This window comes from Diachasmimorpha longicaudata, chromosome 4 (genome assembly GCF_034640455.1).
Source record: "Diachasmimorpha longicaudata isolate KC_UGA_2023 chromosome 4, iyDiaLong2, whole genome shotgun sequence".
Lineage (NCBI taxonomy): Eukaryota > Metazoa > Arthropoda > Insecta > Hymenoptera > Braconidae > Diachasmimorpha > Diachasmimorpha longicaudata.
The window spans coordinates 9,833,294-9,859,540 of NC_087228.1; the positions used below are offsets into that span (position 1 = coordinate 9,833,294).

The 26,247-nt window shown below is 39.4% G+C and overlaps 5 protein-coding genes across 7 annotated transcripts in view; 3 read left to right on the top strand and 2 right to left on the bottom strand.

Annotated features, from left to right (window-relative positions):
* On the top strand, positions 1 to 916 carry LOC135161562 (cytochrome c oxidase assembly factor 8). The gene is made up of 3 exons (XM_064119249.1): positions 1 to 275; positions 348 to 557; positions 657 to 916. Exons 1-3 carry the CDS (start codon positions 210 to 212, stop codon positions 855 to 857), a joined length of 477 nt encoding a protein of 158 aa, XP_063975319.1. The 5' UTR covers positions 1 to 209; the 3' UTR covers positions 858 to 916.
* LOC135161556 (myosin heavy chain, skeletal muscle-like) lies at positions 865 to 2,772 on the bottom strand. The gene is made up of 5 exons (XM_064119242.1): positions 2,573 to 2,772; positions 2,259 to 2,466; positions 1,741 to 2,181; positions 1,393 to 1,620; positions 865 to 1,331 (listed from the first exon to the last, which is right to left on the bottom strand). The coding sequence occupies exons 1-5, from the start codon at positions 2,770 to 2,772 to the stop codon at positions 951 to 953; spliced, it is 1,458 nt and encodes a 485-aa protein (XP_063975312.1). The 3' UTR covers positions 865 to 950.
* Positions 898 to 26,175, top strand: LOC135161559 (uncharacterized). Of its 2 annotated transcripts, none has more exons than XM_064119247.1 (5): positions 898 to 922; positions 17,381 to 17,483; positions 17,676 to 17,807; positions 19,049 to 19,245; positions 22,794 to 26,175. In XM_064119247.1, exons 3-5 carry the CDS (start codon positions 17,759 to 17,761, stop codon positions 23,550 to 23,552), a joined length of 1,005 nt encoding a protein of 334 aa, XP_063975317.1. In that variant the 5' UTR covers positions 898 to 922; positions 17,381 to 17,483; positions 17,676 to 17,758; the 3' UTR covers positions 23,553 to 26,175. The 2 variants fall into 2 exon arrangements, with proteins under 2 accessions (XP_063975317.1, XP_063975316.1); XM_064119246.1 differs by lacking the exon at positions 898 to 922 and adding an exon at positions 8,369 to 8,522.
* Positions 3,128 to 4,603, top strand: LOC135161558 (uncharacterized). Its single transcript, XM_064119245.1, has 2 exons — positions 3,128 to 3,697; positions 3,969 to 4,603. The coding sequence occupies exons 1-2, from the start codon at positions 3,180 to 3,182 to the stop codon at positions 4,513 to 4,515; spliced, it is 1,065 nt and encodes a 354-aa protein (XP_063975315.1). The 5' UTR covers positions 3,128 to 3,179; the 3' UTR covers positions 4,516 to 4,603.
* LOC135161552 (protein claret segregational) overlaps positions 4,748 to 26,247 on the bottom strand; it is a 30,045-nt gene continuing 8,545 nt past the window's right edge. The window contains exons 1-2 of one of the 2 annotated variants that reach the window (XM_064119237.1): positions 7,661 to 8,330; positions 4,749 to 7,351 (exon numbers count right to left, since the gene is read on the bottom strand). In XM_064119237.1, coding sequence (XP_063975307.1) covers positions 5,309 to 7,351 — 2,043 coding nt within the window. In that variant the 5' untranslated portion in view covers positions 7,661 to 8,330 and the 3' untranslated portion in view covers positions 4,749 to 5,308. Of the gene's footprint in view, positions 7,352 to 7,660; positions 8,331 to 26,247 lie in introns of those variants that run through there. The other variant, XM_064119236.1, reaches the window with a different exon arrangement.

A 26,247-nucleotide genomic window follows, 5' to 3' on the forward strand; every position in this document is an offset into this window, starting at 1 on the left:
TTTTGGCAAAGCATACCCCGGTGGTGAGAGATGATTATTAATTATCCACGGGGCTGCAGACAAAATTAATATATATACAATGATCTACTAACAATTTACAATCATGTAGATTAGTTGGTTTTTCTGTTTGTAACCCCCGGTTGACTAATCACATTGGGGTGAAAAATGAAGTAGTGAGAAGTCCATAAATCATCTGTCCAAAGAAGAACATGTCCAATTCATTATGTTATCAACAATTAAAGCACTTGAGACTGGCTCACCGTTTGTATTCAAAGGTGATATCATTAATTGATTCAATGACAATAATAATCATCTACGGTTTTAGAAATGTTTGGACCTTATTATAGGCCCCTTCATTTAACCTCAAAAAGCAAGATGATACCGGTAAGACTACGGACATGATTGGACCCGCGAACCCTGTCTCTAATTTGAGGCCGATCATTTTTGCACAGCCTTCGACTGAAACTGACATTGAAAAAAAGTTCAGGGAGACGAGAGAAGCCACTCAGGAGTGGAATCATAAATTCTGGAGTGCACACAATGCCAGATTTATTGCTGTACGTTCACGAAATTATCAATATTATGGACCCCTGAAAAAATATATAACAGAAGCCCTTATAGAGATTAATCTCTCCCTTTTAATAATTTTCTTGCAGGAACGCAAAGAATTCCAAAATCAATTAAAAGCTGAAGGAAAAGAATCAGTGACTGCAGACGAGATGTCAGTCTTCTACAAGAAATTTCTAGACAGTAACTGGGAGACTCATGTTAAATACAACTACCTCTGGTACAAACAAAATATCAAGATTCTGTACCTTGAAGTAAGAGTGAGATTATCGAAAATGAAGTTCAAGTGACGTTTTGAGCAATTATTATTAAAAAATTATTTATCTCAAAGAATAATCAGTGTTATTAAGAGGAGGTGAGTCTCTTATTCATATTATCTATCGTCATTTGCATAATCTCAAGTAGCGGATTTCTTTCTTCAGACACTCGATTTCTTGGTCTTTCTGTTTCAAAATCGACATTAAAAATTCGTGTTGTTGTATTTCGGAGCTCAATTGCGATTCGAACTCATCTGTTGTCTCGCATAATTTTTTCGCGGTGTATCTGGCAGCTATTAGAGCCTGTTGCTTACGTTCAGCAAGACACTTGACTTGTTCCCTCAGAATTCGACATTGATGGCATTCTTTTGAATCAGAATCCTGGACTGTTCCTTCTACGATCATTTTTAATTCGTTGTTCTCTTTTTTTATTGAGTACAGTTCATCGGATAAGGACTCGTATTCTCGAGCTGCTTGCTGAGATTTTTTTTCATGATCGTTGATCATCTGAAAATAGAAAATTTACTTTGTCATTTACACTTCCAGAAGAGAAAATTAACTCTCTTACGGTTTTTATTTTTTTTATTTTTTCTCTCAGATTCTCAATGATTTTTTCCTTCGTCAATAATTCACATCTGCAGTCCTCTTTACAGTGGTCCGTTTCTTTCTTGAAACTATCCGCAGCTTTTGATTCTTCGTTTAAACAACGTTTGAGATTCTCTATCTCTTCCTGAAGATCTTTACATTCACAGCATTTCGATTTCAGCCTTTTGTCGACATCACATAATTCAGTACTCTAAATTAGAGATTTCTATTAACGTAGCTCTTTAATTGGCACTTAAGACTTGAGGTAAAATTTCTTCATCTGTACATTGGAAATAATACCGACTAATGAGAGAAATATGTAGCTAAATACCTTTGAAGAGAATTTCTTCTCAGTTTCCTCAATTTTAGATTTCTGCTTCGCACAAATGCTCGTCAGCTCTGTTATTTTGTTCTTCTGTTCCTTCACTGTGTTCGTTAATTCCACGATTCTCGTGTTCAATTCGTTTTTCTCATTAGTCAATGAACTTTCCGTCTCCTTAATCATGCTCCTCCATTTCTGGACCTCATTAGCAATTTCCGAGCTCTTCCTCTCCTCCCTCTCCTCCACAGACTTTAATTTATCCGTCAAGCCCTCACTTTCGCGTCTTAAGGATTTCTTTTCGATCGCCAACTGTGAGATTTTCTCCTTCAACTCCTCGCACTCGCGTTTCATGGATTTATTCTCAGCTGTGAGTTTTGAAATTTGTTCCTTCAAATCCTTACATTCACGTTCTGTGGATTTATGTTCAGTCGTAAGCATCGACAGTTGCTCCTGCGATTGTGAATAAGAACTGCATCAGTGCGTCACAGGGGAAAAGCAGGTATTACTTTTATTAAGTATTTACCTACTTGGAGAGAAGACACCTGACCCAACAAATCAGCTCTGCTAGTCTCCAGAGTTTCTTTTTCACTTCTTAAAATATTAAAATTTTTCTCCAAATCGTCTTGGTTATGATTTTCACCGAAAATTTCCTTTCGCGGCTGGCCGAATGTAACTTTCCCTGAAGAAGCCGCATTCTCGGCAATTCCAGGGTTACTGGCATGCGGCTCCTCTGCCCTACAAGACTGTTACCTTATAAATTACACAAATTGGAGCCAAAGGATGAAAGGGAAAATATTCCATTTTTCCCATTCTCTTACGTAAATTAAATGCTAAAAATTACGTGGATTCATCATGTGCTGCAAAGTATTTCTCCGAAGATTTCGCTCTATCTGGCCGGTTCTTCTTGCAATAACAGCATTTGGGCTTCAATTTTGGATCAGCAGTGGCAGGACAGGGGATCGTCACCCTGTGATGGCCACACTGGCAATTCATCCTCGGTATTCTCGAGGGACTGCGATTATTCACTGACATTTGTTCCATAAATTATAAAATTTTAAAATAGTGGGCAGCTCATCGTTCAGTTTATTCAATCTAGAGGTGATGAAGGGGTTATGCATTCCAAAATTTCAGACATCATAATACTTTAACTGAATCGTGAGACGTCAATTGGACTAAATTTAACACGTATGCAGTCAACTTCACATTCATGCGAATAAATAAGAAGAGAACGAAAATGAAAAAATAGATATTTATTTTTTTTTACAAGATTTATTCCTCAACCATTAGCAGTTATTAATTATTAATTATTATTACTCATTACTAATCATAGGAAATTCTCAATTCTCATGAAAAATCAATCAAGATGGAGTTTCGATCAGACACAGCCAACTTCAGTAGCGCAGAAATCATGAATTAAAATAAAGAATTGAATATGTAATTTTTTTGCAATGGAGAATGGGGGGTTTTTCGACACTCCATCGTCCTCAGAAGATATCCTAACACTCCTCCAACCCTCCCAGTTCCTATCCTCCTCGTCCACGTCCACCGATCAATCAAAATCGATTGAAAGTGCATCAGAGAGTCTGCGGAGGCCATCAAGAAATCTAAATGAGGAGATTGGGAAAATTTCTCGGGGAAAATGGAGAAGGAAATTGAGGGGGATTGGGTGGAACAAATACATCCGCTGGGATTTACTTTTCACGTTCGGATTTATCCTGTGGGTCGCTTTGTGCATCACAGACTCAGTCTGCCCCAGGACAATTTACATAATGCGGGAGATGAAATCGAGGGTTGAGGAGGCCAGGGATTTCGAGGTCACCTGGACACTGAAGTGTTTTTCCTATATTGGCCACAATATAATCCCCAATTTGATGGAGACCCTCATGTTTTTGGGGGTCTTTGGGGCTTTCACAATTACTGAGAACTGCCTGAAGGAGAAATGGTTCCGTAATTCACAAAATAATACGTGAGTATTATTTTACGATACCACATTAAAAAAATTTGATGGAGGATCTTGTTTTTATTTACAAAACCTCCTCTACTGCACTTCATAATAAAAAATAAAATGAAGGGGACAGAATTGGGGAGATTTATGCCCGATATTTTTCATATGAATTGGTTTTCAAGAATTTAAGTGCAATTTTATGGAATAAATCTTTACGAGCCCCAAGATAATGTTTCTCGAATTTTCATGAGGGTTTCCAATCATCCCAATCACTTTCTTCACTTAATCCTAGTAAAAATGGTGCTCCTCTCCTTTCAATTTACCACGAACGGGACTTCCTCTTCGATGGATTGGACGACTCTGAGGACACGTGCAACGATTCAGAATACCCCGAGGAAATAAATTACATAAAAATAGAAGGAAGAAAATTACGGATTCACCCGAAGCTCTATTGGCATTGGAGACTATTCAAAGGGATTGCAGAGATAACGACGAAGGTAAAACGGAAGAGTAAACGATTGAATAAATTGGGCCTTCACACCTCGACCGACGAAGCGCAGGGCCTTCTCGAATATGATCTCGCGGACAAATACATCGTTCAGCCCTACGAAACTTACGATCAAGAAATCAATCGTTTTACAAAAGCTCAAAAAAATCCATCGACGACTGCATTCGCGGAGATCACTGCAGGTCTGCAAAACACCACGACGAATTATTCGACGTGGACCTCCGGTTCTCAGAAGGTAAATTCCAGGATTATCAGCTCTTCTCCAGCTTTCAAGGACTTTCTGTCTAAATTCAAGAAAAATTTCCCTCCATACAACAGACCAACTTTTTAATCTTTCTGTATGTGATATTTTTTAACTGCGCATACGTTTTTTAACCATACGTTTACACTATTTTGTCACAAAATGAATAAAACGAGAGTTTGACAATTGTTTTTTAATTATTATTGGGGGCTCCGCTCTCAATTGATTCTGAAACTCAATGGAGATGCATTGATTGCCTTTAAGCGAAATTGTCAGACTTTTTCGGTAAATCGAAAAAAAAATCCCGCTCCATGCAACGGATTGACTTATCATCTCCTTCAATTACTTGATATTTTTTATTCATTCACATGTTTTTTAACTCTACGTTTACACTAATTTGTCATAAAAGTAATAAAATGAGAGGTTAACAATTTCGTTTCCGTTATCATGACATTCTCTAAGCTCAACTGACACTGGAGTTTAATGGAGATCCCTTGGTACCATTTATCATGAATTATCAGTCATCCTGGTACTCTAAGTCATGCGTACAACATACAATACATCAAGGCACCTTTGGCTCAGAAAATTTCTGTACAATTCAGTAAAGGTGAACCCTAAAATGTTTACTTTGAAGCAAAGTGGTGAATAAGAAAAGTACAATGGCGTCATAGCGGACAATTTCGCGTATTGAATAATCACAATTACCAAAGAAAGTGCAGCCGTGGTCTTACAAGGACCAATCAAAACGCCACAAATGTCCGATCTCTAAAACCCAAATAATATATTAATAGTTTTATACGTCAAACGGTGGGAAACTACCTAATCCTCAATTCAACCTCATCACAATGAGAAAAAATAAAAACCCATGTCCTGTACATTTGAACTAAATCCCTGAGTTCTGCATAAAAGTTTTCGTTCGTTTGACATTTCCCAGCTTGCAATTATTAACATTACTGGCAAATCTCAATGAATTGAGTGTCTCATTATAGCACTCATCAAGTGGTGAAATATTGAGCAACATGAGAGTCTTGGAGTTACCACCAAGTGATGGCATAAGAAGATGAGTGAGCTTTGAATTTCTGTAAGGAATGTGCTCCTGCTTCCTCAACAGTGCCAGTATAACATTTCCCAGATTAGCAAGACTCTTATTGATGTTCTTGGTCTCAGCAGTCCTGGCAGCCTCTTCATTCTTCAGCCTCTCCGATCCAGCGAGATCCACAAGATTAAGGTTACCAATGCAAATTTCCTCTTTCTCAGCGTGAGTCCCAATCAGCCTGATCCTAGCTACTGAATGAGATCTCGAGGATCTCTCATTGGCAGTTGTTGCAGCTACAGCCCTATTCTGCTGAGCAGTTCTCAGACACTGATGCAGCTCCTCGGGACTGTGAATCTCCTCGACCTGTAGATTAGTAACGTACAAGTCACTTCCCTTACTGTCCACCATTCTGATTTCGTGGGTCTTCTGATTGGCGTCGAGCAAATCAACGATGTGTTCGTTGTAAATCTCTAGAAAGCTGGCTTCAATCTTGTATTCCCACCCTAACAGCTCGAAGTCCTTCATCTCCTCGAAGATGTGGCGAACAGTTCTCGGTATCATGCCCTCTAAATCTGGATTGCACGCCCCCTCCATGGTGTATGTCTTACCAGATCCAGTCTGTCCATAAGCAAAGACACAGACATTGTAGCCTTCCAGGGCTGACTGCACCAGCAGTGAAAGCTCCTCGAAGACATCAGCCTGAGAAGCATTGGGTGGGAAAACTTTATCAAAAGTGAACTCCTGCTTTGTCCCCCTGGATTTACCACTGCAGCTCATGCTGTCAGACCCGTCAGCCCTCCCAACCTCGATGGTGCTCTCGTCCACGTAGTTGATGGAACAGAGTGTCTTGCCACTCTCCCGGGAGATCTTGGGACGCACCCTGCAGAACACTCTGATGTTCCCCTTCATTTCCTGAATATGATTATGCAGAATTCGACGATCTTTATCCATTTGGTGCAGCAATTCCTGGAGATCTCTCACCCGATCATTTAAAATCTCTATTGTCTGGATTTTTTCGGATAAATCCGACTCAGCGCGTTCCAATTTCGAAGAACTAGATGCCAGTTCTTTCTTCAGGCTCTTGTAGCTCTCCTCACATTCCTTCAAACTTTCAGAAACGCTTTTGTAATTTTCCTGGGATTTGTGAAGGTCGAATTCAAGTTTGTCGGCTTTTGTTTGGAGCTCTGTGAAGGTCTTCTTGGTGTCTGACAGCTCTTTTGTCAGCTCTTCATTGGTTTCCTCCAGGTGTTGAGCTTTCGTGCTGCTTTTATCCTCTCGTTCCTTCAGGTCGTCAGTGATAGATCGAAGTTCTTCGTTCTCTTCGGAAACGTGTTTTAGTTTTTCTTTTAGAGATGTTAACTCTTCAGCAGCGAGACCATACTTTCCCTTCCAGTCCCATTTACTGATTTTTGGAGGGGCTTTGACAGCTGCTGTTGGACGCAGGGATTTTCCCGAGACCGCTGGGGCGGTCGTGGAGGGACCTGCCTTCGGAAGTGGTCGAATGTTCGGGCGCTTGGAATCAACTGTACTGACCGCTGTTCCTGGACGTTTTACTCCTGATTTAACAGCAACTGTCGTTCTTGTTATTGTTCCTAGGGTTCGGGACCGACGGATCGAGGACTTTAACGGGGGCTTGTTCTCGTTGGTGATTTTCGTGAGGCCCATTGTGGTTTTTTGCTTTCCTAGGGCCTGTAAGGTCGTCGTGGACCGGGTCGAGGATGCCTCCTTGGGGATCTTAAACTCGGGGGCCTTGCTGACCTCGATCGTGCTGGTTGAGTGGGAGGGCGGGCCTCCCGTGTGCGATCTTAAGGAGGATAATTTGGATACCTGGTCTGAGATTATCGCAGACTTGGAGAGATTTATTTTCGGTTTGGGAAGACGTGACTCCATCTGGAAGGGGTTTCATTATTCATCAGAGGAGTCGCACCAATTCAAAAAGTATGCTCAATCATTCAATTTTTAATGAACAATACAATGTACCATTTGCAAAAAAAAATCGTGAGTGAGCAGTGCTATTTCTATCCAATGAAGAGGAGGTTAATTTATGGTTTTGGTGAATTTCTTGAATGAATTTGGAGGTTAGAATTTGCAGAAATGCGCCCAAATGTCTAAACAACATGAAAGTGCCTTCTATTGTTGAGGGAGGAAAGTAAATACATCAATGAAGGGCGTAAATAAAGGTAACGTGAGGAGACCAACCTTGAATTTGTATAGAATGCTCAGTTGTTTTCACACAAATCCTATATGCCCAATATCAAATTTCACTGTACGTCTAGACGCTGTTTAGATCCTGGTTTTCACCATAACTACACTGCACAATTAACTGGGAATATTCGCCAATTTGTTGTCTAAGGGAGATGAAAACTTGGGTGACGGTCGGTTTGGACGACTCACTCGGCAGTTGAATGGCAGTTGGCTCCAAACATGTTTGAACTCGAAATACGTTGGAAATGGACCAATCGCGGTGAGCAATATGGCAGAACCAATCGCTCTTCAGTTCGCGCGCGGGCAATTCGAACTGATTATATTATCTCATGAGGGTGCACTCTCACAAATAAAAGTGCTTTAGGAGAATATTTCAATAGAGTCGGCCTTCAAAGTAGAATGACATCGTCATAAAAATACTATGCATCAATGAAGGTTTAATTTATTACGGAATTTTGGAATAGAAAAGGTTGGATAGAATAAAAATTGATCTGCCTTTCAATCATGAATTACAATATTTTGCAATTATTCCCTATGACATTCAGAAGGGTAAGGGTTTTTGTTGTGCACCTAGATTCAACTCTTTCACATGCATCGTTATGCGAGTCTGCGCGGTCTCGGGCTTTTTCAACTTGCGCCATCGAGACGGCGGGGTTGGGCAGGGGGTGCAGAGTATTCCTGTGTTTCCTTTCAGTCACGTGGAGACATCAATCGCGTTCGTATCACAATTGGAACCGAGTCCCTTTCCGAACATTTCGGATAAATTCGGTGACCAGGTGCAAGTGCAATTCATTTAATCTGTGTCGGTGTTTACATGCCAAAGACGTCTCCTGTGCATCACGCGCCTTTTCTATCGGTGAGTTAAACCACATACTAAATAACATTAAATGTTCAATTTGGATTTCGACAGATCTGATTGATCTATTATACGTTTTGCCTACTTTTACATTTATTTCATTATTCTATTTATTGCGTTATTCGTCGCACTATAATTTGACAGCTTCCATTAACGATTTCATGGAATTCAAAATTTTCTATTCTGGATTCCCTTGACATGTCAGGGAAGTGTCAGTCAGAAATTTCAATCAATAATTTTTAACCCTCTAATCATTAAGCTGCTATTTATATTTTCATGTATTGAAACCCCAAGTGATTTCGTTTCATAAATGAGCGCGGGAGTGTGAGCGCTTTTCCCTTCAAAATTACCTACTCATAATGTTTTACTGAGACTTCCTCGTCTCTAAGGGTTGCGACTCTAATGGTGAAGAATCTACAATTCAATGGTGAGGTAAAGGGTAGAGAAATATTACTGAATTAGAGTCATTATGAACTCGTTTTTCTCACTCTGTTATAACATTTCTGTCAATATCTTCCGGAACGAAAGGAAAGGAATGAAATTAGATCCATTAGATAGGAAAATGTTCGAGATCTCCGATGCGATATATTCGATTCATCTTAACACCCTAAAAGAATTCCCTAAATCAAGAAGCTTGAATAATTGCATATTAATTATTTCCTCCATCGTTAACCCATCGATCTAAATCCGCCTGTCATCTGTGAGTCGAAATATGATTCTGTCGATATGTGGGAGAGAACTGGTAGGAGGATGAAAGGGTGGATTTAATAAATTGCTTCAATTTCAAAGCTATCCAATTTTATAGTGAATTTTCTTGACGACTATTTTTTATTAATTTTAGGGGGTATTAATTATCCCAGGGTTTTTTTTCTTGGACGTCATGCTTACAGACCGAGCATACTCTACTAATCAACCCATTTGTTCATTTTAATCATTCCACTCGGTCCTCCGAGTTGACCCCTGTAATTACTCCACTCCCCTTCTCTCCTTAAGCACTACTTAAATTACTCTGCCCGGAATAAAACAGAATTACCGATATTTGCATGGTCCGGTATTCCCTCGCCGTTCATTTTACCCAGGATTCGCTTTTTTCCCTACCCACCGATATAGAATTCGTAAAAAAATCCTCACAGCCCGGTGTGTGTACAGATTGTGGCAGGTGCCACTGGAAACTCGGAGAAATGCTATTCTCAACTAAAAAGTTTAATTTATCTTGTCGCAATAGATTGGCAGATGGAACAAAAATAAATTCCATAAACACAGAGAGAAAACTTACTATCTCGAGAAATTTTTCCGCACCTTGGAAGTTACTAGAACGAGATAGGTTGTACTTTTCGTTTGATAAGGAGAAATTTCCATGACTGGTCAGACGTTTTCGAGGTCTCAATCTCACTTTATCCGAAAAAAAAATTCACTCGAGTGGATGGTAGGACTGAGAGTCGGAGATAAAAAATGATAAACGATATTCGAATGAAGCTCTCTCATATTCTCGTAGAATTGATGATGACATTTAATTTCGCAAAGGAACCGGGAAAATACGAAAATGAAAAATAGCTGACGAGTGAAAAATCGGAGATGTATTCGGACATGGGAATATGATTGACTCGCAGCGATGATAATACTCGATCCATGTCCCGGAATTTTGATCGCGTCATTATAACCGCCGAAGGGTTGAATGTAGCCCCCAACAACCCCGGAATATCAATCATCTGGGTCGTAGTTTAGCCACAGCATACAGTTATTCACCCGCTTCTGTTCGTCATTGCCGTCATACAACAGCAGCCCGGGCAGGCGAGAAACGATGATAGACCCAGCTGGAAAACCATTTAAGCCTGCGATGAAATTACTCGTCAACAGCTTTATCCCATCCTTTACACTGAGACTACCCTTCTTCACCCTGTTTCACGACTTTCGTTATTGTTTCTGGGGATTTCGCGTCAAAGAGAACAGAAGAAAATGTGAGGAATTGCGGAGCTGGAGGGCCGGAGCTTCTTGCCTCAAGCACACGTTGCCTAATGGCTTCCTTGTTCACTCGGTTCGTTATTTTTTTTCTCTCCCTTTGGTTTAAGGTGTGACGATGCAGCACAGGCCAGACATCGCTAAAATTGTCGCTCCAAATTCCATATAAGACGTTGACGTGATATATCATTGATTCGACATTGAAAATTAAGTTCCATCATCCTCAGTTATTTTATCTGCAATGGAATTTCTAACTCTGTGATGATAATAAACTTAATTAACACCTCCAACACTTTCCATAATTAACATCGAAGGAAAAACCCTTCCTTCCGCTAATATTTTTCTTTCATCTCAATTTGCATATTCTCCCGCTGACTTTACTTTGCTGAAATATCCTGCACTGCGAAAAATTCACTTTTCATTAAATTTTCAATTTTCTCCTGCACTAATTTCTCCCAACAAACCACTGTAGTCTGAAAAAACGTTTTGAAACTGAAGAGATTCTTCCTCAACAAAAAGTGAAATAAAATAGTCTGGGTCGGCAGTTTTATGCTTATCCTGGCAAAAAAACTTTCTATTATTCCTTTAATATTCCCAGATCTGATGGCAGAGGTTCCTTTACTTGGCTCAGGCCAATTTCCTGCATCCCTCCATCACTCCTCCACCTCCGCCGAAATCGTAATTCACGCTCCTGCAGATTTGTCGCACTTCTCACTCCCCTCCAGGGGACAGAGTCAGAAAATGGCAGGGAAAATTTTTTTTTCTCACAGAAAAATGCTCGTAAAAAATTCCGGAAATGAAAATTCCCCTCATCGCTCCTCGGACATACATTTTTATTTCCTCAGGGTGTCGCATGAATCTTTCGCCGACTGACTATACCCTATACGTACCGGTGAGGCATTAACCCCCTGAGGGGGGAAATAAATAGACATTATTGGCTATCCGAGACGTGGGTATATTAAGACCCGTCGGGTGTATGAAAATGTTTCGAACTAAAATTTTACACCCAGAGGCATCTGAAAGCACTCCGACGGTGGGCGGAGGGGCATGGAAGGGAATGATGGACGACTCCAGGACGGCGGATGTACGGCAAAGTGCAACTTCCTTCACCAGAGGTGAAGCTTAGATTACGCTTCGTCTTATTTTAACCTCAAGAGAGATGTTTTCTTTTATGGGGACTAGGGCCATCAGGATTTTTCTTCGATGATAGCCGTTGTTTATAGGCGGGGGAGGTACTCCGGGTGGATTGGGGTGGAGGGATTATGGAGAAATGAACGGGGATTTGCGTCTGATTGGGATGGACGAGGGTGTTAACGCGATATTGCGATTAATTCGTTAATTAAGGATTGTCGTGGGGTAAATTTAATGAGATTTCCACATTTTATTTTACTTAGGTGGTTTCACGAAGAGAAATACCCCTCCAATATAATATATTTGTGTTATATATACATAAATATAAGAATACTAAGATTTAAGATAATCCTCATGGTTCTTTACGGTGAGATCTGTCGAAAATCAAGAAGATTGGGACAATGGATCTAGTCAATTAATTTTTTTTATTGTGTCCTTCCAGCATTCCAGCTAATCGTCCTTAACCTTAATTTAACGGTAGATATGACAGGGTTTCAACCGCGTTATGTGATATTGTAAAGGGTTCAAACCCGTTGGGCCGTTCGGTGCATCATTGGTTCAATAAATTTATGACACGAACACTATCGTAACTCATTGCGTGACGTAACGACAAATAGGATCGATCGGCCTGAATTGATTGAACCAAAATTATAAATAAAAATGTGACCTTCAGTTGTCTATTCCATTGAATGCCTCACGATATTGTCTCATTACGGAAAACGTTGATGTCTCATTTCTTCTCACACTGAAAAATTATGATACCGTCACGCGATCTGTGAGCGCACTGTGAGCTTCACAATTTTAAAGGAAACCTCTTACCCCTAACGCCAATCAACCTGAGCTGAAACATAAATGCACTCCCCAACCCTTCACTTTTACCGAACGGAAATGAAAGACACGAGGACTCTCACATCAGATGTTCAGCTCTTCAAATATTCCCATCAAATACTGAGCCTGTTGAATCACTAGAATTTAAAAGCCAAAAAATATGAAGTGAAATCGTTGCTTTTGAATGTTTATTAAAGTCAAGGGTGGCAGCGTGCTTTTGAAATCGGGGACGGATTTTCCCCAGTTTATAGGGTGAAAAACACCTGATGGATTCCGCCCTCAGTCTCCTTCATCCCCACGACGAGAAACTGCTGCGAAATATTCTCTCCGTGCGGAAAAATTGAATTGCTATTATCCAGACTTCCTGACAATCCACGGGGTCAGGTAATAGTTGACAAATGACACTAATAGTGAAAGAGACTCATTAATAGCAACTGAATCGTTCCAACTTTTCTATCAGTGCGGCTGAATGGCTGCTATTCTGCTTATATCCGCATCCCTTAATCTCGTTCAGTTTAATCTCTTCGAATTCCTGGGATTAAAGCCACATTTTTTCGCTCCACTTTCCTGTATAATTAATCACCGTTTAGATGCCAATGTACCGGAGTTACTCTTGAATGCCCACTATTCATCACTGGGAATGCGAAAAAAGTGATCTGAAATGTCGTCAATTCGTCGTGTGTCACGGTGTCAGTAATGCAATCGACAGGGGAGTAATGAGGAGCTTGAAGAGGCGTGAGGAACTTTGACACGATAAATTTGGCGTCTGATTGATCAAAGCTTTTTCAGGACAAGTTAATTCGTCTGAATGCTCGATGCTAAATTTTTACATTCAAGAAAAACTGTGAAAAAAATTATTTTGCAAGTGCTGAGGTGTGGAAAATGTTGACAATTGTTCCTGATGTGGACAAGAGCTACAGTGCGTTCAAGTAGAGTTCGTGTATAGTTCATAATCTCAATGCAGGGCATTCGTGTTGTGTTCATGGTGATGTGGTTATATGTGAACACACACATATCTATTTAACGTTTGTATGGAATTGTTTGTTCACTGTTTTGTACACCCCTTCCAGCCTTTACCGTGTGTTTGAGTTCTTAGATTGGCCCTATAAAAGCTCCGGTAGGTTGTATGCATGACCGTGCGATGATGACCACATGTCTGTGTAATGAATCATTTACGTTGGGAAATTATAAGGAATTTTTTTTTCTACAATCGAACAATCAATTTAACTACTTAGCTCTTTCTTCCAAAGAAGTTTTCCGAGTTTATTTTAATTTTCTTGTCGATATTGACGTATGGTTTTTCGATATTTTAGGAGCCATCGAAGAAGGAAAAGTCATTCTTCGGTGGAGAGAATTTTACGATCTTTTTAACGAGCAAAGTTCAGCGGTTATTGTCTCTTCATTATCGACAAGGGTGATTACAGTTTTTTTCGCCGTTAGCTTCGGTTCAATCCGTTGAGAAGTGTCTCACGATGCTGGTATCTCCGAAGAAATAAAAATAGAGGTGGAAATAGGGGGACTTTATGAAGTGTCCTTAAAACTTTTTAACAGGACAATCTTCATCTCGATTGAGTCCTTCATGTTTTGCCAATTCAAATTGGAAAATTGAGTACGTACTTCAAAAACTTTTGATTCCATGTCAATTTGGGTAATGTTCCTGTGAGCGGTACGTAATACGTTCGTAATGGGTGCGTTTTAAAAGTTCGAGGAAACTCAATTATAATGTCATTGTGGAAAGTGGAGTAAAATGGCGGAATTGATTGTGCACTGAATAAAGGAAGACCAGAGTGTTTCCGTTATATTAATTCTCTATATTCTTTTAAAAATTACGCACATTTTATTTTCTATTCTCTCTTTATTCTCTGTATGTTCATGACGTTGGATAATAAATTCAATGAACCAATTAACCGCCTCCATTATTGAAGTCAAATTCGCCCGGAAATTGACCGTTTATGAAAAGCACCAAAGGCCCGCCTATTAATTACACTGACACACTCCAATAATTGGATCACCGCAAAGCACAGTTTGTGAATCGATATCAATTTCCCTCAGATTCTCATGACTTTTGCAAAGTTTTCAAAAATAGTGTTTTTAAATTCTCCTTTTGCATTATTTCCTGGTGAACGCATCCGAGATCCGATAGCTCTAAATACGAAAGGCATTTTCGTTCCATTCTGACGATACTTCCTGAATAAATAAAGTTTACCAACGACGGCCCCAGGATAAACTGTTGTCGATGCGGGTTGTGCTCGGAAAAGTTTCTTCCGCCTTTGTTATTCGCGTTTTTTTTAGTTCCTGTCGAGACTCTCGTGGGATCAATGGATTTCCTTCTCAACCTCTGCCTTTTCCTTTCTTAAGCCAATTATTTTTCCTCTCAGATGTTTATTAAAGTTGTCAACGGCTTTCTTTGAATCACTGAATAATTCAATTCGTGGGAATATTTTTTTAGGGTTCCATGCGTTCAAAGTCGCAACGAATAATGACGAATTTCTCGATTACTTGAATTATTCGAGTTTTTATTAATATATCAGTTTTACTCCCTCATTAGGAAAATGAGACTCTCGCACGGCAACTTCAAAGGAGAATTCAGTTCCATTTTGTGTTGGGGTAAATTGTGAATCTGTTGTAGCAATTTTGAAATGCTGGTGAGACCACTCTTGCACCCCTATCTCGTTGTGTCATTGTTTGCCCGGCGGCACTTGAAGCGAGGCAGTGATAAGACAGGTTCTAGTACTTCTACCTTAATTGCAGACAGAATTAGAATTCCTGGGATGTTCCTTATGAAATTTTATCTGGCCTCTGCTTCTGGGCGATGTGGACAACTGTGTGTACACCAAAGCATTGACTCGACAATTCTCATTGGTGAAAATGGAACGGGTGGCGATTCAAATGCGGAGATTTGTTACTCCGAGGTGTATCTTATCGGTAGGTTTGTGCAAGGCCGTGGGTCCCAGAGGGTTGAAAATTCTTCGTTGTGTAGTTTATCTATTTACGAGGAATCTAGGTCACGTTTCACGCGGATTCGTCGGGCAATTTAAATTTTGAAAATATTTGAATTTTAAAATCACTTGAGTTTCATTTATTCAGGACATTTTTAAAGTTTGATTCCGACAGAAATATAATATAATTTATAAATTTGTTTGCAGCGCCTTTTTTCCACGTTCTATAATTCCTACGTCAGCAACGATATCCTTTTACGATAACCTCTCCATTAAGATGGAAAAAGGGGTGTAAGTCAATACCGCACGACTCCAAAAGCCTCTCAATGTTTCATAGCCATTCCGTCGGGGTCGGTCTTCCCACTGACACTTTATTTGTTTTCCCTCAACCACTCATTTACCCACCAGGGAATTTACTCATCATTCAATGAGTTCCACGGATTGGTATTATTATCACAATTTATCTCCGATCTTCCTCCCTTGGAAGTGACAGCTCAATTTATTCGAAAAAATATAATGGAACTTTCAGTGGAAAATATTCCTGAAGTGTCAGAGAAAGTGGGAGACGATAAAAATTTTTGGCTTTACCACGTGAAAAATACGTCGTAAATTTTTAATGATGTACTCGTCGTTACAATCACTCCCATCCACACTTCCCTTCACTTGAAATACTGGTAGTTAAATGATATTATTATCTGGAATTTTATGTAGCCATGAAAAATCCAAATATTTCCATTTAAATTTGAAGCCCTCGTGGAGATAGTGCCAGACCCAGTGTCAGGGTTAACTGGAATACTCCGCCTCCATGTGCACACAAGTGGAAATATTATGTAAATCCCTTTCTATTTCATGGGAAAACGATTATCCAAAAAAAATCCATAAAAATTATGACTTTCGGGCGTTTTTGCGTAAAAATGATGTGGAAAAATATAATTCCGTAAATAATTTTATAGCAGACACAAACGTTTCCTGAAATTTTTCCCTAAACCTGCACTGAATATTTCCAGAATTATTCCAGAATAAGCATCATAGCTTCGTCCTGCCTTTTTCTGTCATTTTTATTCAAGTGTCGTTGGGAGAAAAATATTCCACAATAAAAAAATCCCAATGAAAGCTGTGAACTGTCGCAATGTATTCTGCACGCTCCAGGAAGTGAAATCTACGTGTCAAGGACATTCATGAGTTGCCTAGGCCACGTGAGAGTTATTCGGTGATTTTTTATGGTCCATTGTTGTTCTTCGAAGCGCAATTTTATGCCTGTCACTGACAATTTTATGGATAAGCAATAGATGAGGATCTCGCTGTCGCATGTATCCGAAAGGGGTTCAGCGGATTTATGTCAATGGCTTGGATATATTTTTCATTGAAAGATTTGAGAGAATAGAGATGTATTTACTCAGAATATTTTTATAGGAGTGTTTTGCAATATTCAGTTGCTCACTCATCGTCTGTTTCGCCTGTTACCAGTGGTGAATGTATCAGATATTTAATCAGCGCAGATAATTATTCGAAAGCTCAAGCTGCATAAAAAAAATATTTTCTTCATGTGTGTGTGTGTGTGAGCAGTGGCCAAAAATATCGGAATTGACTTACTGCGGTTCACCACTTCGTAGTTGAATCATGTCCGTGGCAATTCATCCCATTGACAATCTCAATTGCATCGTTATTTTCCCCTCCGATAATTAATATCAGAGTATATCGTCCAATTGGTCCCCACAAATTTATCATTCCCGGATGGGGTTGCTCGGGCCAATAAAACCAAATGTCGCATTCCCGTTTCTCAGGAATAAAAAAAATTAAGGCTCTCTCGCACGCCCGACTGATTTATTGAAAATAATCATCTGACGGGGCGGGATATTAAGAACGTTATTGGGTATTTCTTCACGCCCAATTGGAGCGAAATAGGTATTAATTCTAAATACCATAGTCATTTCATCAGGGTTGGATAGTAAGTGGAAAGAAATGCCATTCAATTTGATAAATAATTTTTTTTTATTTCAGGTAGACGATAAGAGGAAATAACCCACTGTGGAGGGTGACGGGAGACGCACCAGACATCGCCATGCTTCAAGCACACCAATTAAAGTCCAGGTGACTGGCAATGGTAAATATCAATTTAAAAAACCGACAATTTTATTTTTTTTGAAAGTGGATACGTGTATTGTAATAAATATTAGTTGTTGCCATGAAAATGCTGAATATGCCCACGATTTATTTTAGGAGGGATTAATTTCAATGCAATTAGTACGAATAAGATAGGATTTTGGTGACTTTAATTCGATTTTTTTTTCAACAGGAGACGTGACAAAGATCGAGCTGGAGCTGGAAGAGGCTCCAGACGGCAAGGAGGAGAGGCTGCCAGCTATTCTCGTTGGCTCGATGTCGTCGGAATTGGATTCTACAGCTGAGATAAATTCCACTTATCCAGGTACAGAAGCCAAGTCAACACTTGGATTTCAATTTAAACAATCAGCGACAAGTGTCTCACGTCTCGTTTTGGTTCTCGATTAAATGTACGATTTTGATTTTATTAGTTTCGGGGCTGCGCAAGTGTCGTTCCAAATGACATTTTTTTAATTGTGTAGTCCTTCAATCAAACAATACTAAATATAGGACTCATTTAATTCGTCAGAATGAACTTCAATGAGTTCCTGGGCGGTGTTTTTAGTTTTTAAAAATAAGGAAACCATTATTTTCTGTACTTTACTGTCCGAATATCTCCAGTATACCCCTTGAAAGTAGCAATTACGAGATTGTAACGAGAACATAAACGAGATTGACATTAACGGTGGTTCATAAAGGTCAGTGAGCTGAATTGTAAGTAAAAGTGATGAGATGAAAAACATCGAATAAAGAAACGTACAGAGCTCTGAAAGTATTGAGTCGTAATTTTCATTGAAGGCAGGTATTTTTTAATATTTTCATGCTCCTGACTATGCCCTTCAGCATCACAAAGCTTTTATGATTGACCCCAGAATCCACATTAAAGAGGGATAGTATACCGAATTGCTCTCGTAATTTATAATTCTGGAGTTATTAACTGGACAAAATGGCTCATTCGTACGTTATACGCACGGGTAACGCCTGGAAAAGGTCACGCACATGTTCATCTCCAGCGTCTGAAAAAATTCAATTAAAAACATTTTATCAACTGATGAAAAAAATAATAATGGATAAAAACGGACACACAGATGACTTTAAAATTCGATGTATACAAAGGGTGACGTGTCTGCTTAATTGAATAATTGAAACGAAATTGCGTAACTGTGAAGAAATAATGACAGAACCAACTCTCCAAACTTCCAAAAAGGAGAATCTTTTTCGAGAAAATACGACGACCTTTTATGGCACTACAAAATTAAATCTACAAAGATCTTCATCTTCTTCCAATTTCAAGTAACTTCTAAAAAAGTGATCAAGGGATAAAACGTCATTTCGTTTTACAGCTGCGCTACACTTCAAACCCTTGAAAAGACCTCCATTCTCTCTTCATTCTCTCGATTTCTTCTATTCGACGAATGAAAGAGACTCAAAGAAACTTCGTTGCTCCAACAGAAAACCCTCTACAAAGGGGTAATGTCTGTTGTAGCAATGTCTGTTGTATCGTGACGGTACTACAATAGTGCGCATTGTCTCGTTAACTAACGTTTCACCTCATTATTACTGCAGGCTTCCCGAAACCAGGGAGTGTGGTGGTGCGAGCTGAGGAAGCTCTACTGGTGATTCTGGTACTTCTTCTGTGGGTGGGAGCTATTGCCCTGTTCTTCAATCGTTGGGGCAAAATCCGCATGCTCGAGCCTTATCAACCGAAATTTCAACAGCCACACCGTCCAAGCTGCGCTATCGTCGATCCATCTCCCCTGCCAGTGAGTAATCCACCATAATATGAATGTACACACTTGGATTACTACCGTTCACGTGGAATAACCATGGGACTATGCCCCTGGCAGTCTTTGCGTGATGATCACTCCTTCAACCATCGATTTTACGTCATCACGACAGTCAGTACGTCCATTATTAACGCATCGAGGGGATCTCATCTTCCGTAACATGATGATTACATGAAAAATGAGATTGTGGTGAGGGAAAAAAATTCGATAAGAGAAAACCGGAACGAGGAAATTTGGAGAAATTAAAAATTTCCCTGTACGAACAATTTTCAATTTTTTCCCGACACTTGATAAATATTGTGAAAAGTTTAGCCAATAAAATCATCGTAAAATATCGGGAAATTTAGTAACCACTGCAGTTCAAATAAAATCTCTTATGTTCGACTACAAAAGTGGAAAAACATTTCGCTGGGGAGACAAATGGCAAGTTGTTTTTCTGCTGAATTTCCCTTTGAAATGCGCTATTTTCTAACAGAGGCTCTTGCATATGGCAGAGCAATCGGGTAATCGTATTTTCACATTCGAAGAATTCGTACAAGAGCTCATGTGTGCAAACAGGAAGTAGGGTAAGTTGAAAACAGTTTGTGCCAATGTTAATCCGATTCCAATGCAAATCCGCGTAGTTTCTCCCCTCGAGTGAGTACAACCAGGCAAAATAACTATGTGTCGAGCCAAGGAGCATTGAAAAGTGCAACGCAATACCAAAATACTCGGCTGCATTCTCCCCCTCGGTATCCAATGGACAATTTCATATTCCCGAGTTTCACGAAAAGGAATTGCTTATGGGAGGGATTCTCGATTCCCTTTGTCATACAAATATGTCATTTTAAATTACAGATAAAATATGGATTGGATGAACAAAACACCGTTTGTTGCCAACTTCCAATTATTCAGCAAAATTGTTGTTATTTCCCCTTTGACTTGTGCATTGTGTGACTCGTATTGCACGCGAATAGGCAATTCTACCGGACAGTGTTGCACAGAGCATTGAGATATATCACTGGATGTAATTCAGCCAGAAAAAAATATCGAATTTTAACATGAAAGGGTTCCAATTCCTCCGTGATTTTTGCGTCTCATAAATTTGTCAGTGGGACCTCACGATATTTCCAATTACAAAAGCTCCATCAAAGTCCACGAATGTCTTTCACGATAAGAGAAAACTGTCTCGGCCTCCGAGTTGCCACCACCTCGTATTTTCCTGCCTTTTATATTTTCCGATGTCGCTATCTGCCATATTCATTCCTCTCCTGTATACAGGGTTTCAATGCACCCCCTTTAGCCACCCTCCCTTCCACCACACCTGATAACCACAAGAAACACTGGGGAATGCCGCCGAGTACGCGATAATTTCCCTTGGAATTATCGGCCACCGCTGAATAAACCAACAGCTAGAAAGAGCCCGTTTTAAATAAAAGTTTTTATACAATGACAACACTGTCTGGTGGATTAACTCCAAGGGTATGTGGTTTTGAGTGGATATATCCTATTATATATATGCAGAAAACCAAGTCGTACCAGCGGGAGTGCTGTATAATCACTGCAGCATCCACCAGGTGTTGGTAGACTACCATAATTTATTGGAGTTACTGAAGTTTCTCCAAACATTGCAGTAACGACCTGTCCTCAATCGTCGCAATTGAAGATGTCCAATTTGATTCAAAATTTATGGTTGACAGAACAGACAGATTATGATAACTGGTATCAAATGAGCCTGCGAAAAGAGGGATTGTGCAGCTTGCTATTCAGTTAAATACTTTAGGAAGTATTTTACGACAAATTGGCTGAACGTCAACGACGCGTAACGAACAGTGTGATAAAATATTTAATATTAAATCAGAGGTGAAAATATTAATAGACGAATCATGAAAATTCTGAAATAGAAACGTTACCCGTGTGTAGATAGAAATTGAATTTCCTTTTGGGGTTGAAAATGTTCATCTGAATTCAGCGGAGCATAAAGTACACTGCGTCACTTCGTGGTTAACCGGGGTGGAACGTAGCACAATCCATCCCACCTGCATCCTCATCCATCTTCACTAACCATCCCATACATTCCCCTGAAATTTAACCCATCACATCCCCAGTACTTTCCCCAGTTTGAATACAGATATCGCTTTAAATGCACAGCCAGATGAGCAATGAATTTTCATTGTCACTTGAAATTTTGAGGTGAATATCTCCATATATCGGTTGCTATTTCCCCATCTTGCCCCCCCAACATATTCTATCGTTTTGGTTAATAATTAAATTTATTTATCAATCGTCGGAATTCAAACGCCTCCCGAGTTTGTTGGTTGAAAGATAAATGAAGGAAATGATTCCCAAAATTGCACCGTCTGTGAAAATCGCAGTAAGCAACCTTGACCCAATCGAATGGGTTGAGGTCATCAGATATTGCGCAAAAATCCAAGGGAACATATTCAAATGACAATCAATCTTAATCCTGAGTTACGATTCTCTCCATCTCCAAAAAAATGGAGATAAAGAATGGAGAAACTTCTGTTGGCAATGGAAAGAATAATTCTTATCAACCTCACGTGCTCCGCATATTCCCGAAAGACAGCATCAACTTTTTCCGAATTTATCTTCATATACTGCGGACATTTATGCAGATAGCGGCTGATCCAAACGTTTCGTATTCCAATTGCCGAAATTATGCAGGAGTCTGAAGGTCTTGATCCAGAGCTTCTTCTCTCTTTGCAGTCGTGAAAAAGCTGCTGCTAGATATACCCTTTGATCCGCTGGTCGGAGCCATCAAGATTACCATACCAGCTGCAGACTATTTAGAAAGATCAAGGCTATCAGAGCATCAAACGATGTGTGTATACATCAATGACAGGTTAAAATTGATGCGTTATTTGTCAGTTAATTTTCTTCACTAGATAGACTGACAACCTGGGGGGTGAGGAACTGATTAACTCCCAATTTTCAGGATCTTCCATCATCTCTGATGAAAATTGTTTGAAATTGAGGGGTAAAATCTACAGAACGTTAACTTATATTACCGAGCGAAGAATAATTTAGTTGGGAAGTAATGGAGCATAACGGATCTCTCGATTTTTTGCACTTTACTACCTGGTTGTTGAATGCATCATTTGCTTAATCAAGTCGTTGGTATTCCGGAACTTTCAAGGGAACATACAAAGGTAATGGAGCAGAAACCCTCCGGATAGTCGATAAGAATGTCTTCATACGGGAAATCTCTTTTGAAATTACCAAGATTTTTACTGATAAATCAATTCAATCGGATGTTAATGATAAGACCTTTGAATCAAATATTTCGTTATTGCTTTGGAACTTTATTTAACAATTTACAAAGTCGGGGATGCATTTTGGCGAATATCGGGATATGCTAATGGACCATCAAACACCACAATCATTAGTTCAAACCGAACTAATCCATAATAATAGTAATCATTAGACTTGATTCATTACATCACACCACCTGAGCATTCCCAAAACGTTGTCCCAATAAATCGTCATAACCGCATATGCCCTGTACATGAATATATCTGTTCCAGATGCGTTCGTGTTCGAAATTTAACATCCACTCTCTGGACCACTTGCAGTGTCAATCAATCATGACCAGACCACGGCAGAACAGTGTTTTCGTGGGCTCCAGCATGTCATATCTTCCCGGTAATATGCCAAGACGGACAAAAAGTGCGTTTGACCTGCAATCGTTGAGGCTGGATGAGGGAATTGAGAGCTGTCAGCAGACAGCTGATGTACCAGTAGAGGAGGACGAGAACGAGGATGAGGCGCCTGCCACACTTAAGCCATTCAATGAGTATTCCAAGCCATCGAGATCATTCCAGAGGGAGAGGGGCATGAGTATTTGTCAATTCGATAGAACTGATGTTCTAGCTAGACCAATGCAGCGTGAACGAGGAATGAGCATCTGTCATTTTGATAGAATGGACGTTCTTGCTCATCCCATGACACCCAGGGACAGGAGAATGAGCATTTGTCATTTTGATAGAATGGATGTACTTGCTAGACCATCGTCGGTGGTCAAGGGAAGCCGATCAAGTGTTTTTAGCAATGCTGAGAAGCTCGAGTGTCTTGGTAAATCGCAGTATCAACGAGGTAGTCGATGTAGCATTGGTAATTTCGAGGCATCAGCCAGGTTTTTACAGCAGCGTATCAAGGACAGAAGTGAATCCCTCGGGAGAAACATGACACAGAGGGTTCATGGGGGCAGTGGGGGCATCTTTGATAGACCCTCGTGCAGCAAAACACCTGATGTCGTACTGGGGTACAAGGCCACGTGTGTCTGAATGGTTTTTCGAGACGTGAAAGGATAAAATGGGTCGAGATTGATGGGAGTTTTTGCTGTCGCGAGATTATCGCGAGAATGAATGATTAGCTCGGGAATGTCTGGAGGAGATGGGGAGGGTGTGTCTCGGAGAAGATCGTCACAATGATGATTTCTCGGAATATTTCAAGCGGAACAGGAGCGGTGGTTAATGTTGCGCCGATATTTTTCTTTTTCATTTCGAAAATGATGGAATCAGAGAAAAATGATGGAAAATATTTTTCTAAAAGACTCACTTTCAATTAACTTTTCCTCCAATATCGGAGGAAACGGCTGGTTCTACTATGTTTCATAGCTCTACTGTTGAGCTTAGCCACTTCATTGTTATTCTGCCTGGGGATTTTAGTTTATCTTCGAAGTGTTGGATGTTCCATTATGGAGAAAGTATTCGTGAAGATGAATTGGGGATGGGGGTGCAAAATCCAGATCTAATGGGGCAGAAGTCCATGAAGCTCTCTTGATTTTTTTATTCGAGAATTGACCGAGTTACCGGACGATATATGCACGAGTGATTTAAGCACTGAATGGGAAGAGTATTCGGCGGTGGCCTTGGAACTCATGGTTCCCATCATTTTGGATGGGACACGAAAACGCTGGGGCAAAGTTTCCCTCCCCAGAGCTATTAGGGGGGACAATACTTCTACAGACGCGTGGTATCGACATCCTCTGGTAAACTGCGCCCCTGCATTGCAGGATTGTATTGCTATGATAAATTGAGGCCGGGTCAGTCCTTTTTCCACCTTTTGCCTCGCCTAATTGTCCTCTTTTGTCGGGGAAAATGTATATTTTTATATCAATTATATTATAAACCATTTTCCGCACATCCAGAACCATTTAAAATGCACCAGCAATTTAATGGTCGAGGATAGGAGGGGATGACTGACGTGTTTGAACGTTATTTTGGTAATATCTGTGGGAGGAACTAGTGATGTAAAAAATTTTGCCGCCATAACTCGACTCTTTGCCTCTCAATTTTTAATTGGAACAAAAATGTGACTAAAAATTACTTAAATGTCCTCGAATTTTCCGCAAACTACTCATTTCGTAGATATTTTCAAAATAATCAGTAAAAAAATCAGCTTATCTTCTTCCCGACTTTTCCTAACGAAAAAATTAATTCTCGTCCAGAATGATCCCTCATTCCACGAGTTGATGAAAACTTCCTATCAAGTTTTTATCTACCTCAAGTCTCCAGTGGATGTGAACGTAATTATTAACGACGAGAAAAGCCAAGAGATTCGGATGTAGTCCATCCCATTAAACTCTCACTTCAAATTCTCCTTTATTCTACTTGACTTAATGCTCCAACTGTTGTGCTCAGTAGTATGAAAATCTAGGGGAAAAAGTCTATCAAAAATGAGAAAAAGAAAATTCTATAATCTTCTTTCCATATTTCTGCATATCCTCTCTCTCAATGAATAGTATAATTATTTTAGGTCATTGAGAGATGTAGTTTAATGTAATGTTTAACGTCCTGAATCTTTCAACGAATCTTCTGGCTAAAAAATAAATATTGAGATACCAAGATACTTGAAAATAAACTAACAACAGTGAATAATAATGAAAGTAATGTCCGATATTTTCGAAAGAACCTGAGATATTTTTTTACGAATGAAATACAATTTAAAAAACCCAGAACACTGAGAATAGTAAGTAGAAATTTGTTGTAAATAACAGATGATAAGTGATACCTTCGATGATCAATGAAATATTTATTGAGCGAGAAAACTTTCGAAATGTCACATATTACTTTCTCCAATAGGTCAAAATATTCTAACTATTCCTAGGCCATTAGTTTAATTCGTAAATTAACGAGTGCTTCGTTGATCGAAGTCATTGGGAGCTGTAGAACACTCAAGCCAATTAACAATTGTCAGACCAATATACTAGACTGTTTTTTAATTGATAAAGTGAGATATTTTATTCTTGAACAATACTCATTCAGGCGAACAAAAAAATGATTCTAATTGATCGATTAACGGAATATGGGACCTTGTCGTACTTATTTATCGAATGAATCTAGAGCTAGTTATTGATTCTTTGGAAATTTTAACGACGAGTTATTTAGTACCTGTATTTAATCAGCTACTTATATCAATTAAAATGTTAATTAGACTGCTAGGTAATTGTGATAGGAAAATGTGAATGGAATGGGAAAGAAGGGTGGGGTCATCGTTTTATAGTTTTTGTCATTGAAAAAATTGTGATCACATGTCAAGATTCATTATTTGTTAATAATAAGTGTAGGACTGTTTCATAAACTCTTGGATTTTTTGTTGATGATTTTAAACTGTCTGTGAATAGTAAAAAATAATGAATTGGCAAATGGAAACGAGTAAATAAAAAGGGGAGATAATCTAGTTGAGTCCATCTATTATCGATGTGACATCTACCGAAACATAATCTTCTCTTCCACTTATTTGCATTTGAAAAATCATCACCTCCTCAATTTATTCAATTTTTTACTCAATCCTTGTTTAAACCTACTGTTTCCTAAAGACGTGCCACTCGAATAAACCAAACCCTAAGAATGTATTCTGACTTCATAATTTAAAATGATAAAATAAAAAAAATCTTTACTTATATTCCTGAGTCTACAATTATTCCCACCCTCCATTGTTACCCGATACATGAGACTCCCTAGTTCTAGAACGATT